Genomic DNA, 18,702 nt, shown 5'->3' with positions numbered 1-18,702 from the left:
TTTCACTGCTTATTTAAGAACTTAACATGTTGATGTCACTGAATGGAACAAGTCGTCAGTCTGGTCCTGGTCCTGGTCCTGATCTGGTTCTGATCTGGTTCTGATCTCGCAGCAGGTTCCTGTCAGCTGATCCAACAGTAAAGTTACTCCATTGTCGTAAAGAAGCTTTTATTGTGAAGGTCCGTGGCGGATGTGTGTGGTTCCTCTGCAGCAGAAAGGAGGACGAGGAGGTGGAGGAGAGCGGAGCTGAAGGTCACAGCTGGAGCATCTCCTCCATCATCTCCATCATTCTCCTCGATCAGCTGATTATTCTCTGATCGGATCCTTGTCCTGCTGCAGGACGTGAGACAGGAGCAGCGACAGACGGATCCGTGCAGCGTCCCGCCCGTCTCACCACCACCAGCATCTTCCTCCGCCGCCGCCGCCGCCATGGGAAACCGAGGGATGGAGGATCTGATCCCGCTGGTCAACCAGCTCCAGGACGCCTTCTCCTCCATCGGACAGAACTCCAGCCTCGACCTGCCGCAGATCGCGGTGGTTGGAGGACAGAGCGCCGGGAAGAGCTCGGTGCTGGAGAACTTCGTGGGCAAGTGAGTCCACCTGTCCGTCTGTCCACCAGTCCACCTGTCCGTCTGTCCACCAGTCCACCTGTCCGTCTGTCTGTCCACCTGTCCACTTGTCTGTCTGTCCACCTGTCCGTCTGTCTGTCAGTCCACCTGTCTGTCTGTCCACCTGTCTGTCTGTCTGTCCACCTGTCCATCTCTGGTTCTGGTTCTGTCCTGAACCGTTGGTTCTGGTTGGACCTCCATCTTCATCAACTCAGAGAACCAGAACCAGAACCAGACTGATCATCTGATTCAGGAGAGGCCAGCTCTGCACCACTCTTCTTAGCTTCCTAGCCTCCCACCAAATTGTAGCTCCTCCCACCATCCTAGCTAACAGTAGCTCCTCCCACCATCCTAGCTAACAGTAGCTCCTCCCACCATCCTAGCTAACAGTAGCTCTTCCTCTCTTCCTGGCTAACAGTAGCTCTTCCTCTCTTCCTGGCTAACAGTAGCTCTTCCTGGCTTCCTAGCTAACAGTAGCTCTTCCTAGCTTCCTAGCTAACAGTAGCTCTTCCTTTCTTCCTGGCTAACAGTAGCTCTTCCTCTCTTCCTGGCTAACAGTAGCTCTTCCTCTCTTCCTGGCTAACAGTAGCTCTTCCTGGCTTCCTAGCTAACAGTAGCTCTTCCTAGCTTCCTGGCTAACAGTAGCTCTTCCTAGCTTCCTAGATAACAGTTGCTCTCCCTAGCTTCCTGGCTAACAGTAGCTGTTCCTAGCTTCCTAGCTAACAGTAGCTGTTCCTAGCTTCCTGGCTAACAGTAGCTGTTCCTAGCTTCCTAGCTAACAGTAGCTGTTCCTAGCTTCCTGGCTAACAGTAGCTCTTCCTAGCTTCCTGGCTAACAGTAGCTCTTCCTAGCTTCCTAGCTAACAGTAGCTCTTCCTAGCTTCCTGGCTAACAGTTGCTCTCCCTAGCTTCCTGGCTAACAGTAGCTCTTCCTGGCTTCCTAGCTAACAGTAGCTCTTCCTAGCTTCCTGGCTAACAGTAGCTCTTCCTAGCTAACAGTAGCTCTTCCTAGCTTCCTGGCTAACAGTAGCTCTTCCTAGCTTCCTAGCTAACAGTTGCTCTTCCTAGCTTCCTGGCTAACAGTAGCTCTTCCTAGCTTCCTAGCTAACAGTAGCTCTTCCTAGCTTCCTGGCTAACAGTAGCTCTTCCTAGCTTCCTAGCTAACAGTAGCTCTTCTAGATACAAAGCAGCAGACAGGCTGGAGGAGACCAAACATGAGCTCAAGGAATCTGTTTATGTCAGATACTGAATTAAATTTAACTTTAATCTTCAGTTGGAAGGGTTCTGTTGGTGGAGGAGGAGGAGGAAGAGGAGGAGGAGGAGGAGGAGGAAGAGGAGGAGGAGGTGTAGTTCCCCCTGAAGTCTGTAGTTTGAGTCCTGCTGGATGCTGACAGATGATTGGATGAGTATTTTTATCTTCAGCCTGAGGATGAGGAGGCCTCTCTGACTGCAGCTCTGCTTTCATTGGCCGCTGCTGGTCACATGACTCAGCACTGCATGACAGTAACACACACACACACACACACTGTCAGGATGTCGTGACACGTTTCTCCTCAAGCTGCAGGATTCACATCACATCATCTAACCTCTAGTCCTGTGAAGGGTCATGGGGGTCTGGAGTCTATCCCAGCTGTCACTGGTCTAGAGGGGGGGTCCACCCTGGACAGGTCTCCAGTCTATCCCAGCTGTCACTGGTCTAGAGGGGGGGTCCACTCTGGACAGGTCTCCAGTCTATCCCAGAGCTAACACAGAGAGACTTAGACTTAGATAAACTTTATTCATCCACAAGGGAAATTGCTTAGACAGAATATAATATAATATAATATAATATAATATAAATTACATTAATATATTATAATATAATATAATATAATATAAATTACATTAATATATTATAATATAATATAATATAAATTACATTAATATATTATAATATAATATAATATAACATAAATTACATTAATATATTATAATATAATATAATATAAATTACATTAATATATTATAATATAATATAATATAACATAAATTACATTAATATATTATAATATAATATAATATAAATTACATTAATATATTATAATATAATATAATATAACATAAATTACATTAATATATTATAATATAATATAATATAAATTATATTAATATAATATAATATAATATAATATACCCTAACCCTGACCCTCTACTCTTATCTGTCCTCCATCTTGGTTCCTGGTGTTCGCTGTCTTTGTTGTTTCCTCCTGGACAGTGACTCTGACGCTCACTAGTCCTCGTCCTCCTCCCTTCAGTCTAGTGTCCCACCAGAGTTCTGGATCTGGATCTGGATCTGGATCTGGACCCTCCACGTATAATGAGGATCTTACTGTAGTCGTTCCATCAGCTACAAAGAGGCGTGACTGAAGTTCATTTAATCTGTGATGGAGAAAGAAATCAGTCGACACAGAGAGAACACTGTGCTACATGCTACATGCTACATGCTACACCATACTTACATGCTACATGCTACACCATACTTACATGCTATACCATACTTACATGCTACATGCTACATGCTACACCATACTTACATGCTACATGCTACACCATACTTACATGCTATACCATACTTACATGCTACATGCTACATGCTACACCATACTTACATGCTACATGCTACACCATACTTACATGCTATACCATACTTACATGCTACATGCTACATGCTACACCATACTTACATGCTATACCATACTTACATGCTACATGCTACACCATACTTACATGCTACATGCTACACCATACTTACATGCTATACCATACTTACATGCTACATGCTACATGCTACACCATACTTACATGCTACACCATACTTACATGCTACTTGCTACATGCTACATGCTACACCATACTTACATGCTACATGCTACATGCTACATGCTACACCATACTTACATGCTATACCATACTTACATGCTACATGCTACACCATACTTACATGCTACATCATACTTACATGCTACATGCTACACCATACTTACATGCTACACCATACTTACATGCTACTTGCTACATGCTACATGCTACACCATACTTACATGCTACATGCTACATGCTACACCATACTTACATGCTACATGCTACATGCTACACCATACTTACATGCTACATGCTACACCATACTTACATGCTACATGCTACACCATACTTACTTGCTACATCATACTTACATGCTACATGCTACACCATACTTACATGCTACATGCTACACCATACTTACATGCTACATCATACTTACATGCTACATGCTACATGCTACACCATACTGCATCAGTTTAACATAAAAAGAGATGTTGTTCAGTTCTCTTCTCTCCTCAGAGATTTCCTCCCTCGTGGTTCAGGCATCGTCACTCGGCGCCCTCTGGTGCTGCAGCTTATCAACTGTCCCACAGGTGAGACTCCACCCCTGATCATTGACCCGATCATGTGTGTTGATCATGTGATCGTGTGTATTGATGTATTGATCATGTGATCATGTGTATTGATCATGTGATCATGTGTATTGATCAGAGTACGCTGAGTTCCTTCACTGTAAAGGGAAGAAGTTCACAGACTTTGATGAAGTTCGTCAGGAGATTGAAGCTGAAACAGATCGAGTGACGGGACAGAACAAAGGAATCAGTCCGGTTCCCATCAACCTGAGAGTCTACTCCCCCCACGGTAGGACACCAACCAATGAGGGGCAGCCGTGGCCTACTGGTTAGCGCTTTGGGCTTGTGACCGGAGGGTTGCCGGTTCGAACCCCCGACCGGTAGAAAGCGGCTGAAGTGCCCTTGAGCAAGGCACCTAACCCCTCACTGCTCCCCGAGTGCCGCTGTAGCATGGCAGCTCACTGCTCCGGGTTAGTGTGTGCTTCACCTCACTGTGTGCTTTGTGTGTTCACTAATTCACGGATGGGATAAATGCAGAGACCAAATTCCTTGTATACACAAGTATACTTGGCCGAGAGACCTTAATCTTAATCTTAATCTTAATTAACCCAGCTGTAGGACACCAACCAGTCAGTATTAACCCAGCTGTAGGACACCAACCAATCATTGTTAACCCAGCTGTAAGACACCAACCAATCATTATTAACCCAGCTGTAGGACACCAACCAGTCATTATTAACCAGTGTTTGGAATAACGCCGTTTAAAAGAACTGCGTTAGGTAACGACGTTCTTTTTTCAGTAACGGGGTAATCTAACTAATTACTTTTCCCGTCGTTACAACGGTGCGTTACTATGCATTGATTGAATAAACTGTGTAATCCGAACGCACCCCTGGCTCACCGCTAGTGAGGAGGTGGGTTAATAACGAGGTAAGAGATTATGATTGGCTAAGGCAGAGTCATGTTTCATGGTAGCCAATCAGAGCCAGTGGTTTTACACACATGCCAGCACACGCGCCACACACACACACAACAGCTAAACAGAGATTCGACGAAGCAGCAGAGATGGCGAGTCAGGAGCAATCCGATGAAAAGTTGGCATTTTCAAGGTGGAGATATAAGCACTACTTCAATAAATAAAAAAATTCATTGTGGTCAAAGGGAGGAACGTGCATGTAAGCAACTCTAATTTAATGAAGCATCACACAACGACACGCATCTACAAAGCTAGTGGCCAAAAACACCGATACCTCCACCACAGATGATAGCTCGCTGTCTAAACCCTATCGAAATATAAATATTATAATATATATATATAAATATATAAATATCGAAAGTTATGTACAAACACCTGTCTGTTCTAGTCATTTCAACTGACTTGTGAAAACTGCTAAAAAAAATCCAAATTCTTTGACATATAGCAACTTTTTTTTTTTAACAGTAACGCAAATAGTTACTTTCCCTGGTAACGAGTTACTTTTATTGTAGAGTAATTCAGTTACTAACTCAGTTACTTTTTGGAACAAGTAGTGAGTAACTATAACTAATTACTTTTTTAAAGTAACGTTCCCAACACTGTTATTAACCCAGCTGTAGGACACCAACCAATCATTATTAACCCAGCTGTAGGACACCAACCAGTCATTATTAACCCAGCTGTAAGACACCAACCAATCATTGTTAACCCAGCTGTAGGACACCAACCAATCATTGTTAACCCAGCTGTAGGACACCAACCAATCATTGTTAACCCAGCTGTAGGACACCAACCAATCATTATTAACCCAGCTGTAGGACACCAACCAGTCATTATTAACCCAGCTGTAGGACACCAACCAGTCATTATTAAACAACATGTTTCTCTTTCTGTTCCTGGCTTTGGTAACTCCCTGTGAATCTGTTCTTTCGTTAACCTTCATGTGTCTGTGTCGTCAGTCCTGAACCTGACTCTGGTGGATCTTCCTGGGATGACCAAGGTCCCGGTGGGCGACCAGCCGGCCGACATAGAGCACCAGATCAGAGAGATGCTCATGCAGTTTGTGACCAAGGAGAACTGCCTCCTGCTGGCCGTGTCTCCAGCCAACTCCGACCTCGCCAACTCTGACGCCCTGAAGATTGCCAAGGAGGTCGACCCACAAGGTCACAGTCCTACACACCTCCATCCTCTAACCTCCTCCTCCATCTTCTAACCTCCTCCTATCTCCTCCTCCATCCATGCTGAAGTGTCCTTGAGCAAGACACTGAACCCTAGTTGCTCCCAGTGTGTGGCACTGGTGTGTGAATGTGTAGATGTGTCTGTGACTGTAAAGTGCTTTTAATACCAATAGGCAGGAAAGCGTTGTATAAAAACAAGACCATTTACCATTTACCTGTGTGGTTGCGGTGCAGGTCTGAGGACCATCGGTGTGATCACCAAACTGGATCTAATGGACGAAGGAACCGACGCCAGAGACATCCTGGAGAACAAACTGCTGCCACTACGCAGAGGTACACATGACCCCGAGTCCTGACACCTGATTGGCTTTCAGCAGTATAACATGTGGTCCCTGCAGAGACAGGAGCTGCAGTAACAGACTCTGAAATGTGGCAGGTTACATCGGGGTGGTGAACCGCAGTCAGAAAGACATCGACGGGAGGAAGGACATCACAGCAGCTTTGCAGGCTGAGAGGAAGTTCTTCCTGTCTCACCCGGCGTACCGTCACCTGGCCGACCGCATGGGCACCGCCTACCTGCAGAAAGTCCTCAACCAGGTAAACACCCACCATCCATGGGTCTGCTAACATCTGGAATCCATTCTGATCCAGATATCAACCAATCAGACACATTTAGCTGGAAACCAATTCAACTCCACAGCGCTGAATCACATTGGGCTGCTCCAGGTGTGAACGGTTCCAGGTGAGTATCAGGTCATTAACAGACTCTAGTCATGTGACCTTCAGGTGGACTCCGCCCACAGATGTTCCTGATAAAAACCTTAACTCCTAAACTAGTCTGTAGAACCTGTGGAAGCCATGAGGAGGTCATAAGCCCCGCCCCATCCATGTTAGTGGGCGGGACATGTGCACATCACAGTTCATATAATGGTGATGTATGTTCAAGTTATTTGACACTATAGAAACAGAAAGTGATGTCATGATGATTGACAGTTGCCATTGACAACCGCTCCATGAAGTGGTTCCGTAGGAAAATGAATAAATAGAATAATCAACATTTGTTAGTAACTAGTGGAGGTAGAGCAGGAAGGACGGAAGGGTCATTGCTAACGTGGATCTCCTCTCAGCCAGACCTGATCACAGACTGGATCCAAACAAGATGGTGCCGCCCGTATCCCCGGGATACCATCCTGAGTTTGACCAATGAGAGGAAGAGGAGATGCGTCGGCCATGTTTTCTACAGTCTTGTTTGTTTTTGACTCTTCAGGTCCTTCTCTCACCATCAACTCTTTGCTTCCTCTGTAACCGTAGTAACAGCGCATCTCTCTGTTCCCCCTAGCAACTGACCAACCACATCCGTGACACGTTACCGGCGTTACGGAGCAAACTGCAGAGCCAGCTGCTGTCCATCGAGAAGGAGGTGGAGGAGTACAAGAACTTCAGGCCAGACGACCCAGGCCGCAAGACCAAGGCCCTGCTGCAGTCAGTACCAGCCTCAAGCACGAGCTCAGCATCTCACCTGAGCAGCACCTGAGTGACCTGTGTTTGTTCAGGATGGTGCAGCAGTTCGCCGTGGACTTTGAGAAGAGGATCGAAGGATCTGGAGACCAGGTGGACACCTACGAGCTGTCTGGAGGAGCCAAGATCAACCGTGTCTTCCACGAACGCTTCCCTTTCGAGCTGGTCAAGGTAAAGTTGTCACATCATGTCATCCTGTTCCTCAGGAACCTGCAGGTAAATCCTCAGGTAAATGTCATCAAAGTGTGTCATCTGCTGTGCAGCTGGAAAGTGACGACAAGACTCTACGTAAGGAGATCAGCTATGCTATCAAGAACATCCACGGAATAAGGTGAGTTCTTGTGCGTTTTGGAAGGTTCTGGTGCATTCAAGTGTGGTCAGGTGCTGTCAGGTGTGTTCTGATGTGTTCAGGTGCATTCTGATGCATTGAGGTGAGTTAAGGTATGTACAGGTGCGTTCAGGTGTGTTCAGGTGCCTTCAGGTGTGTTCTGGTGTGTTGAGGTGAGTTAAGATATGTACAGGTGCGTTCAGGTGTGTTCAGGTGCATTCTGGTGTGTACAGGTGTGTACAGGTGTGTACAGATGTGTTCAGGTGTGTGTAGGTGCTACTGTGTGTCCTCCAGTGTAACTGTCACCTTTGTCCTCTGCTCAGGACGGGTCTGTTCACTCCTGACATGGCGTTCGAGACGATCGTGAAGCGTCAGATCGCTCAGATCAAAGAGCCCTGTCAGAAATGTGTGGACATGGTGATCAATGAGCTGGTCAACACCGTGAGACAGTGCACTCAGAGGGTACGACACATGACATTACTGCACCACACTCAGCCAGCTTTAGCTTCTGGTTTTGACCTCTGACCTCTACTTCCTGCTTCCTGCCCCCTGTCTGCAGCTGGCTCAGTATCCGATGCTCAGGGAGGAGATGGAGCGAATCGTCACTCAGCACATTAGAGACCGAGAGAGTCGCACCAAAGACCAGGTCAGTCACATGATGCTAATGCTAATGCTAGCATTTAGCTCAAGTTGTCAGCAAGTGGAGATGACTGATGTGTGTCCTTTAGGTGATGTTACTGATTGACATCGAGTTGTCCTACGTCAACACAAACCATGAGGACTTTATCGGCTTCGCAAAGTAAGAAAGTCAAAACACACCTTCATGTCAATGAACAAAATAAAGACGTCCTCTATGTCCAGAACGTTTTACAACATGATGTTCTCCATGAGAGTCAGATTAATTCTGACCTGATCTGTGTGTCAGCGCTCAGCAAAAGAGCAGTCAGATGAACAAGAAGAAGACAGCAGGAACCCAGGTGAGTCCACACAGGTAACCTGAGACGAAGGAATGGACGGACGGAGGACACACTCATTCATACGTTTCTTTCTTTTCTTCTTACTCTCTCTCTCTGGCCGACCTCCATCCCTCACTCTGCCTCTGTTGCTGTGGTAACCAGGACGAGATCATGGTGAGTGTGTGCTTGTAGCATCAGTCACATGGTCCATGATGTAGACCATGTGACTGCAGAATGCACAAGCTAATGTCACGGCTAGTTTTTGATTAGATAAACATTAAGCCTCACTTAGCTTTACCGTTGGTCACTTAGGTTGAGTTTACAATAGCTTTAAGTCAGGTTCACACCAGGTTTACATTTATATTAGATTTAATAATAATAATACATTTTATTTATAGGCACCTTTCAAAACACCCAAGGTCACCGTACAAGTAAAACAGGGTTTCAAATACATAACACACATCAAAAGCATTAAAAACCTACAAGTATGAGATTAAAAAAATGAAGAAAAACATCATTCGTTTTGTGCTGATGTCATTGGACGATGTCATAACCAATCGAAGTGTTTCTGTGGTGGAATGGCTGGTGCAGGTGATCCGTAAAGGCTGGCTCACCATCAACAACATCGGCATCATGAAGGGCGGAGCCAAAGAGTACTGGTTCGTCCTGACGGCGGAGACGCTGTCCTGGTACAAAGACGACGAGGTAAATAATAATGTGACTGACAAGTTTTAAAGTTTAACTTCCAGAAATGATCGATTTAAACCTGCTCCATCCGATGAGAGAGAGAAAGCAGTGTTGGTCACGTGAGCTGAAAATTGAACGAAGAGAGGGAGCAACGTTGCAGCAATGTTTCATGTCCTTAACAATTTATAACAACAACTGCTTTCATTTTATGTCGTTTAACAGATTAACAGATACATAAGGATGACACCAGGTTTAAAATAGGTTTACATCAGGTTTAGATCAGGTTTCAATCGGGTTTACATTAGGTTTCAATCAGGTTTACATTAGGTTTACATTAGGTTTCAATCACAATCAAAAACTCACTTTGTGTAGTTTCCCTGAATAGCAAACAGAATAAAATAAAATGTGAGTTAATAATATATATATAATATAATATAATATAATATAATATATAATGTATAATGTGTTGTAGTTGCAGTTGGTTGCTGGTTTGAATCCCTGGACTGAGCAGGAGGTCCAACAGAATCCTTTATGTTAAATCTGATATTCATGTAGAAGCATTCAAAGATTTCACTGATATTTAATTGTTATTGCGCCTCCTGCAGGAGAAGGAGAAGAAGTACATGCTGCCTGTGGACAATCTGAAACTGAAGGACATCGAGAAGAGCTTCATGTCGAGCAAACACATCTTCGCCCTGTTCAGCACTGAGCATAGGTCAGTTATAAATGTTCTAATACTGGATCCTGTTATAAATGTTTTATTAATGGATCCTGTTATAAATGTTCTAATACTGGATCCTGTTATAAATGTTTTATTAATGGATCCTGTTATAAATGTTCTAATACTGGATCCTGTTATAAATGTTCTATTAATGGATCCTGTTATAAATGTTTTATTAATGGATTCTGTTATAAATGTTCTATTAATGGATCCTGTTATAAATGTACTAATACTGGATCCTCTTATAAATGTTCTAATACTGGATCCTCTTATAAATGTTTTATTAATGGATCCTGTTATAAATGTTCTAATACTGGATCCTGTTGTAAATGTTCTATTAATGGATCCTGTTATAAATGTTTTATTAATGGATCCTGTTATAAATGTACTAATACTGGATCCTGTTGTAAATGTTCTATTAATGGATCCTGTTATAAATGTTTTATTAATGGATCCTGTTATAAATGTTCTAATACTGGATCCTGTTATAAATGTTTTATTAATGGATCCTGTTATAAATGTTCTAATACTGGATCCTGTTATAAATGTTCTATTAATGGATCCTGTTATAAATGTTTTATTAATGGATCCTGTTATAAATGTACTAATACTGGATCCTCTTATAAATGTTCTAATACTGGATCCTGTTGTAAATGTTCTAATACTGGATCCTGTTATAAATGTTCTATTAATGGATCCTGTTATAAATGTTCTATTAATGGATCCTGTTATAAATGTTCTATTAATGGATCCTGTTATAAATGTTCTATTAATGGATCCTGTTATAAATGTTTTATTAATGGATCCTGTTGTAAATGTTCTATTAATGGATCCTGTTGTAAATGTTTTATTAATGGATCCTGTTGTAAATGTTCTATTAATGGATCCTGTTATAAATGTTCTATTAATGGATCCTGTTATAAATGTTCTATTACTGGATCCTGTTGTAAATGTTCTAATACTGGATCCTGTTGTAAATGTTTTATTAATGGATCCTGTTGTAAATGTTCTATTAATGGATCCTGTTATAAATGTTCTAATACTGGATCCTGTTATAAATGTTTTATTAATGGATCCTGTTGTAAATGTTCTATTAATGGATCCTGTTGTAAATGTTCTATTAATGGATCCTGTTGTAAATGTTCTATTAATGGATCCTGTTATAAATGTTCTAATACTGGATCCTGTTATAAATGTTCTATTAATGGATCCTGTTATAAATGTTCTATTAATGGATCCTGTTATAAATGTTTTATTAATGGATCCTGTTGTAAATGTTTTATTAATGGATCCTGTTATAAATGTTCTAATACTGGATCCTGTTGTAAATGTTCTATTAATGGATCCTGTTGTAAATGTTCTATTAATGGATCCTGTTGTAAATGTTTTATTAATGGATCCTGTTGTAAATGTTCTGTTAATGGATCCTGTTGTAAATGTTCTATTAATGGATCCTGTTATAAATGTTTTATTAATGGATCCTGTTATAAATGTTCTAATACTGGATCCTGTTGTAAATGTTCTATTAATGGATCCTGTTATAAATGTTCTAATACTGGATCCTGTTGTAAATGTTCTGTTAATGGATCCTGTTGTAAATGTTCTATTAATGGATCCTGTTATAAATGTTTTATTAATGGATCCTGTTACAAATGTTCTAATACTGGATCCTGTGTGATTTTGTAGGAACGTCTACAAGGATTACCGTCAGCTGGAACTGGCCAGTGAGTCTCAGGAGGAGGTGGATGGCTGGAAGGCTTCTTTCCTACGAGCTGGAGTGTACCCTGAACGCAACGTGGTACTCCTCAATGCTGCTTCATTACACATTATTACTGCCACTGTCACTACAACAATAAGCCCATCAGCCATAACATTATGACCACCATGTCTAGCATAGTGTCTCAGAGATCACACTACCTCTACGGTCTTCAGGCCAGCCTTCCTCCAGGTCTTCGTGGACCGGTTCCGAGCTTTGATCAGAGGTCAGAGGTCAGCACGGACCTGGTCTGAGGTCCACTGAGTCTTGTGACTCCTTTCTGTCAGAACCAGCAGAACCACATGGGTCAGACTCAACGGTCCTTGGTCCAGGACCCTGCGATCCACTGCAGAGTAGGAACAAGATGTTCTGACCTAGACGTCACAATCTAGTCCTGGTCAAAGTCAAATCCTTCCACTGCAGCATTTCTCACATGAGGATGAAATGCTGATTTATGCACTGGTCATAATGTTATGGCTGATTGGTGCATTTATCACTACATTCCTTAAACATTATTAACACAATATTACAACACTGTGACAACAACAACAACAACCTTGATTCTCTCTGTTCTCCTGCAGGATAAAGAGAAGGTGAGTTTACCATGGGTGGAGGTTGTGTGTTGACAGGTGGAGGTTGTGTGTTTCAGGTTGTGTGTTGACAGGTTGTGTGTTTCAGGTTGTGTTACAGATTGTGTTTCAGGTTGTGTGTTGACAGGTGGAGGTTGTGTGTTGACAGGTGGAGGTTGTGTGTTTCAGGTTGTGTGTTGACAGGTGGAGGTTGTGTGTTGACAGGTGGAGGTTGACAGGTGGAGGTTGTGTGTTGACAGGTTGTGTGTTGACAGGTGGAGGTTGTGTGTTGACAGGTGGAGGTTGTGTGTTTCAGGTTGTGTGTTGACAGGTGGAGGTTGTGTGTTGACAGGTGGAGGTTGACAGGTGGAGGTTGTGTGTTGACAGGTTGTGTGTTGACAGGTGGAGGTTGTGTGTTGACAGGTTGTGTGTTGACAGGTGGAGGTTGTGTGTTGACAGGTGGAGGTTGTGTGTTTCAGGTTGTGTGTTGACAGGTGGAGGTTGTGTGTTGACAGGTGGAGGTTGACAGGTGGAGGTTGTGTGTTGACAGGTTGTGTGTTGACAGGTGGAGGTTGTGTGTTGACAGGTTGTGTGTTGACAGGTGGAGGTTGTGTGTTGACAGGTGGAGGTTGTGTGTTTCAGGTTGTGTGTTGACAGGTGGAGGTTGTGTGTTGACAGGTGGAGGTTGTGTGTTTCAGGTTGTGTGTTGACAGGTGGAGGTTGTGTGTTGACAGGTGGAGGTTGTGTGTTGACAGGTTGTGTGTTGACAGGTGGAGGTTGTGTGTTGACAGGTGGAGGTTGACAGGTGGAGGTTGTGTGTTGACAGGTTGTGTGTTGACAGGTGGAGGTTGTGTGTTGACAGGTGGAGGTTGTGTGTTGACAGGTTGTGTGTTGACAGGTGGAGGTTGTGTGTTGACAGGTGGAGGTGGAGGAGTCCAACTCTGACGGACAGATCCACAGTCTGGACCCTCAGCTTGAGCGACAGGTGGAGATCGTCAGGAATCTGGTGGACTCGTACCTGTCCATCATCCACCGCACCGTCAGAGACCTCATCCCCAAGGCCATCATGCACCTGATGGTCAACAATGTACGACACACACACACACACACACACACACACACACAGGAAGTGAGGTCGACAGTCACATGACCTGGCCTTTGCTCCTCAGACCAAGGAGTTCATTCACGCTGACCTGTTGGCGCACCTTTACTCCTGTGGAGACCAGAACAGTCTGATGGAGGAGTCCCAGGAACAGGTGAGACAGGTGGACAGGAGACAGACAGGTAAAGGTGAAGGACGGATGGGGTTGTTGTCCTGGTTGTTGTGGTTCTCTGACTGGACCTCTGTCTCGTCCAGGCCCAGCACCGTGATGAGATGCTCCGGATGTACCACGCCCTGCGGGAGGGCCTCAGCATCATCGGTGACATCAGCACCTCCACCATCACCACGGCGATGCCGCCACCCGTCGACGACTCCTGGCTGCAGGTGACGGGGATGCCATCGGGACGCAGGTAACTGTTGAGGATCAGCTGTTGTGCGTCAGCGATTCCTGAGCAGTGTCACAGTCTTTGCTGGTTTCTGCAGGTCCCCCATGTCCAGTCCGACCCCCCAGCGACGGGCCCCTCCTGGTCCACCTCGTCCAGGCGGTCGAGCTGCGCCCGGCCCCCCAGGTCGTCCAGCAGTGTCACCTGACCCCGGAGCGCCCTCCATCCCCTCGCGACCCAACAGGGCCCCCCCACCAGGAGTCCCCAGGTAACCTAGGGGTCAGGTGCATTTGATGAGTTCAGGTACAGTCGGGACAGAACAGTTGACTGAATCAGGTCTGATCAGACCCAGGTCCAAAGATGTCAACATTCCCAATATTGAATCTCCTGTTCTCTAGTGACACCTGAATGCAGCATGGAAGGGTTTCCAGGTGTTTCCAGATGTTTAAAACAAACACTTTAGAACTTTATTTCTTAGAGTCAGTTTAGACATTAACAGAAAACAGGTTTATTGTGGAGGTGTCTGATCAGACAGGAAATGAGTTTCTTCTTTGTTGGTGCTGTAAAAAAAAACAGCGATCCGCAAACAACCCTCACAGACATGGAAAAGAAAGACCTGTCCAGAGAACGTCTAATAAGGGGAGAAGTTCCACTCTGTGGCGAGGCTCTCCGTAGACGGGCTCTGGACCTGTCTTTCTTTCTTGCTCTCCTCCTTCTCCTCATATTTCACCATCCCTCCATTGTACCAGCCCAGTGCTTAGCTTAGCTTAGCTTAGCTTAGCTTAGCTTAGCTTAGCTTAGCACTGAGGCTGGATCTACCTTTTCACCATCCTCGCCCGGAGCCATGTCTGTCTGTCTGTCTATGAGTGTTTGTGTGATCCTGTTCTAACAGAACCATAAACAGGAAGCTCTCGGGTGTGTCAGATAAGCCCCGCCCCCTCCCCCCTCATATTGACCATATATGGTTGTTCTTTCAGAATCTCTATCAGTGACCAGTGAGGAGTTCACCAATGGTACGTCTGCTGTCCATGTGACGTCTTTGTGTCTGTCATTGTCCAATCAGATCAGTGTTCTCGCCTTGTGGCCCCTCCCACCACCACAGCATCACAGTCAGTCATGTGACGGACAGCTGTTGTTTGTTGTTGTTTGTCAATAGTCAGAGGGCTCCTCCATCCTGATCCTCCAGACCAGCCTCTGACTCCGCCCCCTCCACCACACAAAATACACACAACACCACAACAACCAGACCAGCCGGTTCCATCTGGTTCCATCTGGTTCCAGTAGTCAATAACTACAGTTTGTACATCTGGATCTGGCTGGTACCTGGTGATCCAGTGGTTTCTGACATGTTCCATATTGTACAGTTTAGCTCTGACTGGTTCTGGTGATCAACTGATTCCTGGTTGTTGAGAACGTTGACCCCTGATGATGATGGCATTTACTGGTTCTTTTTAAGAACTGGATGTCCTACTGGTGCCAATTGATTCCAGCAGGGTTCTAAAAAACGGTTTTGGCTGGTTGACATGTGTTCCAGCTACTGGTTCCAAGATGTTCTAACAGGTTCCTGCTGGGTTCAGCTGCTTCCAGGAGGTTCTTTGAACAGACTTCAACATATTCCCACTGGTTCTGACTAGTTCCAACTACTGGTCCTAAGGTTACGGTTGGTTCCAGCAGGATCCAGTTTTCACTTGGTTCCAATTGGTTTCTATGGATTTGAAGTTCAACCAGTTCCACCTGGTTCCAACAGGTTCTGCCTGGTTATGAGGCATCCTAATGGTTCCATGTGGTTCTAGCTGATTCTGTCTGATTCCAATCAGTCAATGATTAATGGTTCCAAACAGCTCAACCTGGTTTCAACAGGTTCTATCTAGTACCAGAGGGTTCTACCTGGTACCAGAGGGTTCTAACTCCATTCTAATGGTGCTGGGCTTATGTTTATCGTTCTCTGTCTTCCTGGTGATTGACTTATTCTTCCTTTTCCTGTCTGTTTGTGTTCTCAGTCGTCCTAGTAAAGGTAGCCCGGCCCACGGAGAGAGCCCCCAGTCTTCTATTGAGGGTTAACCTGTTTCTACTGACGCTGTCTTACTGTCAACTATAATAATAATAATAATGATAATAATAATAAACATAATACATGTGACTCTATAGCAACATACTGCAATACTGTCTGTCTGCTGCTGGAGGTGAGACAGGTCTGCTGCCTGTCGATGGATCAGCTTCTTCAGATCTTCTTCAGCTCCTGGACATAAAGTCGTGTTTTTGTTGAAGTGACGGAACTTTTCTTTACAGTGTAAAGTTTATTTATTCATCTGTTTATGGATTTATTTAATTCTGACGTTCTTCTTGCTGTTCCTCAGACCACTGTTTTAGATTCTACTTTCGGTTATACTGACCATTGCCCTAGTTCTAACTAGTTCCAGCTGGTTCTGTTTGGTTCTGATTGGCTCCAAATGATTCCAAGAGCAGTTCGTTCAAACAAAACCAGTCTGGTTCCACCTGGTTCCACCTGTCCTGCCTGGTTTGAACCAGTCTTGTTCAAGCTAGAACCAATCAGAATCACTGGTCCCAGTTGATTCTGATTGGTTCCTACTGGTTCTGGATGGTTGTATTTGGGTTCTCAGTGTAATAACCTGAACGTGTTTAATCTTTAATTCTGTCTTCTCTTTATTATTTCTGCATTGTTTGGTTTTAATGAATAACTGGTGTAATTAATAATTAATCATTAATATCAAGAGTCACTTGATCAGAAAATGTTAAAAACAAAGTTAGTCGTCGTATAAAGCACAGTGTGTAGCGGTAGAACGTGTCGTAGCCAGCAGTGTTTGTTCCTCAGTTCCTCAATGTTTCTGAATGTTCCTCAATGTTTCTGAATGTTTTCTGAATATTTCTGAATGTTACTGAATATTTTCTGGTGGTTTGTGTTGTTGTGGTTGGTGATGAGATGAGAACAGGTGAGTGTCTGGTGTTGTGTTGTGTCCTCGTGTTCTCACTAGAACCAGCATGCTCGGTCCACCTCAGTGTTCACTGATGAGTTAATATGAATCTATGTGAAGACAATAGTTAACCTTCCATCTAGATACGGTCAGATACGTGTGTGTGTGTGTGTGTGTGTGTGTGTGTGTGTTGTATTGTTGTGTATGTTAGTGTCACATGATCAGGGCCAACAGTGTTGACATGAATAAAGTTTGTGTGAATGAATGAATTAGTGTGGATTCTTCTTTATGTCAAACTGATCTGAACCAATGACGACCTTTAATTCTACAATAATACTATCATAGAAATATAGTAGTAGTAGTAGTAAGACATGTTTATTAATCCCACGTATGGGAAACTACCATGTCACAGTAGTATAATAGTAGTATAATAATACTATAGTAGTATAGCATAATAATATAGTAGTAGTAGTACACTATAGTGATATAGTAGTATTATAATATAGTGGTATAGTAGTAGTATAATATAGTAGTATAATATAGTGGTATAGTAGTATAGTAGCAGTATAATATAGTGATATAGTAGTATTATAATATAGTGGTATAGTAGTAGTATAATATAGTAGTATAATATAGTGGTATAGTAGTATAGTAGCAGTATAATATAGTGGTATAGTAGTATTATAATATAGTGGTATAGTAGTATTATAATACAGTGGTATAGTAGTAGTATAATATAGTGGTATAGTAGTATTATAATATAGCGGTATAGTAGTAGTATAATATAGCGGTAGAGTAGCATTATAATACAGTGATATAGTAGTATTATAATATAATATAGTGGTATAGTAGCATTATAATATAGTGGTGTAGTAGTATTATAATATAATATAGCGATATAGTAGTATTATAATATAGTGATATAGTAGTATTATAATATAGTGGTAGAGTAGTATTATAATACAGTGATATAGTAGTATTATAATATAATATAGTGGTATAGTAGTATTATAATATAATATAGTGGTATGGTAGTATTATAATACAGTGATATAGTAGTATTATAATATAATATAGTGGTATAGTAGTATTATAATACAGTGATATAGTAGTATTATAATATAATATAGTGGTATAGTAGTATTATAATATAGTGATATAATGTGGTTGTATAGTAGAATAATATTAGCATAATAACAGTATGATAATAGTGTAGTAGTATAATAATATAGTTGTATAATAATTATCCTTTCATCCTTTTGCCTTTACTCAAACTGTCTGACTCCACTAACAGTTCCTTAAACCTCCTGATGAACAATCTAAACAAGACCATGCATCAGCTGATTACTAATCAACAATTCATCCCTGACCCTGACCCCTGACCCCTGACCCTGACCCTGACCCTGACCCATAATCCTGACCCCTGACCCTGACCCTGACCCCTGACCCTGACCCTGACCCTGACCCATGATCCTGACCCTGACCCATGACCCTGACCTTGACCCATGATCCTGACCCTGACCCTGACCCTGACCCATAACCCTGACCCCTGACCCTGACCCTGACCCTGACCCC

At 43.3% G+C, this 18,702-nt stretch overlaps 1 protein-coding gene across 1 annotated transcript; it reads left to right on the top strand.

Annotated features, from left to right (window-relative positions):
* The first annotated feature begins 3,561 nt into the window (after positions 1-3,561).
* Positions 3,562-17,312, top strand: LOC311493039 (dynamin-1-like). Its single transcript, XM_084551544.1, has 22 exons — positions 3,562-4,041; positions 4,160-4,309; positions 5,956-6,159; positions 6,409-6,507; positions 6,611-6,771; positions 7,514-7,656; positions 7,728-7,863; positions 7,956-8,023; positions 8,344-8,482; positions 8,580-8,666; positions 8,749-8,819; positions 8,946-8,997; positions 9,139-9,150; positions 9,568-9,681; positions 10,269-10,378; positions 12,071-12,182; positions 12,722-12,733; positions 13,629-13,796; positions 13,879-13,965; positions 14,067-14,221; positions 14,295-14,462; positions 16,195-17,312. Exons 1-22 carry the CDS (start codon positions 3,570-3,572, stop codon positions 16,253-16,255), a joined length of 2,781 nt encoding a protein of 926 aa, XP_084407670.1. The 5' UTR covers positions 3,562-3,569; the 3' UTR covers positions 16,256-17,312.
* Positions 17,313-18,702: the final 1,390 nt, after the last annotated feature.

This window comes from Chelon labrosus, assembly GCF_963514085.1.
Source record: "Chelon labrosus genome assembly, chromosome: 9".
Lineage (NCBI taxonomy): Eukaryota > Metazoa > Chordata > Actinopteri > Mugiliformes > Mugilidae > Chelon > Chelon labrosus.
The sequence above is the reverse complement of the archived record's forward strand: the minus strand, read 5'-3'. Positions and strand labels throughout refer to the sequence as shown.

Coding starts and splice junctions, on each gene's coding strand:
- LOC311493039 (XM_084551544.1), top strand. CDS start 3,570: ATGCTACACCATACTTACATGCTACATCATACTTACATGCTACATGCT. Junction 8,024..8,343: donor AAGAACATCCACGGAATAAG/GTGAGTTCTTGT, acceptor TCCTCTGCTCAG/GACGGGTCTGTTCACTCCTG. Junction 13,966..14,066: donor TGGAGGAGTCCCAGGAACAG/GTGAGACAGGTG, acceptor TGTCTCGTCCAG/GCCCAGCACCGTGATGAGAT.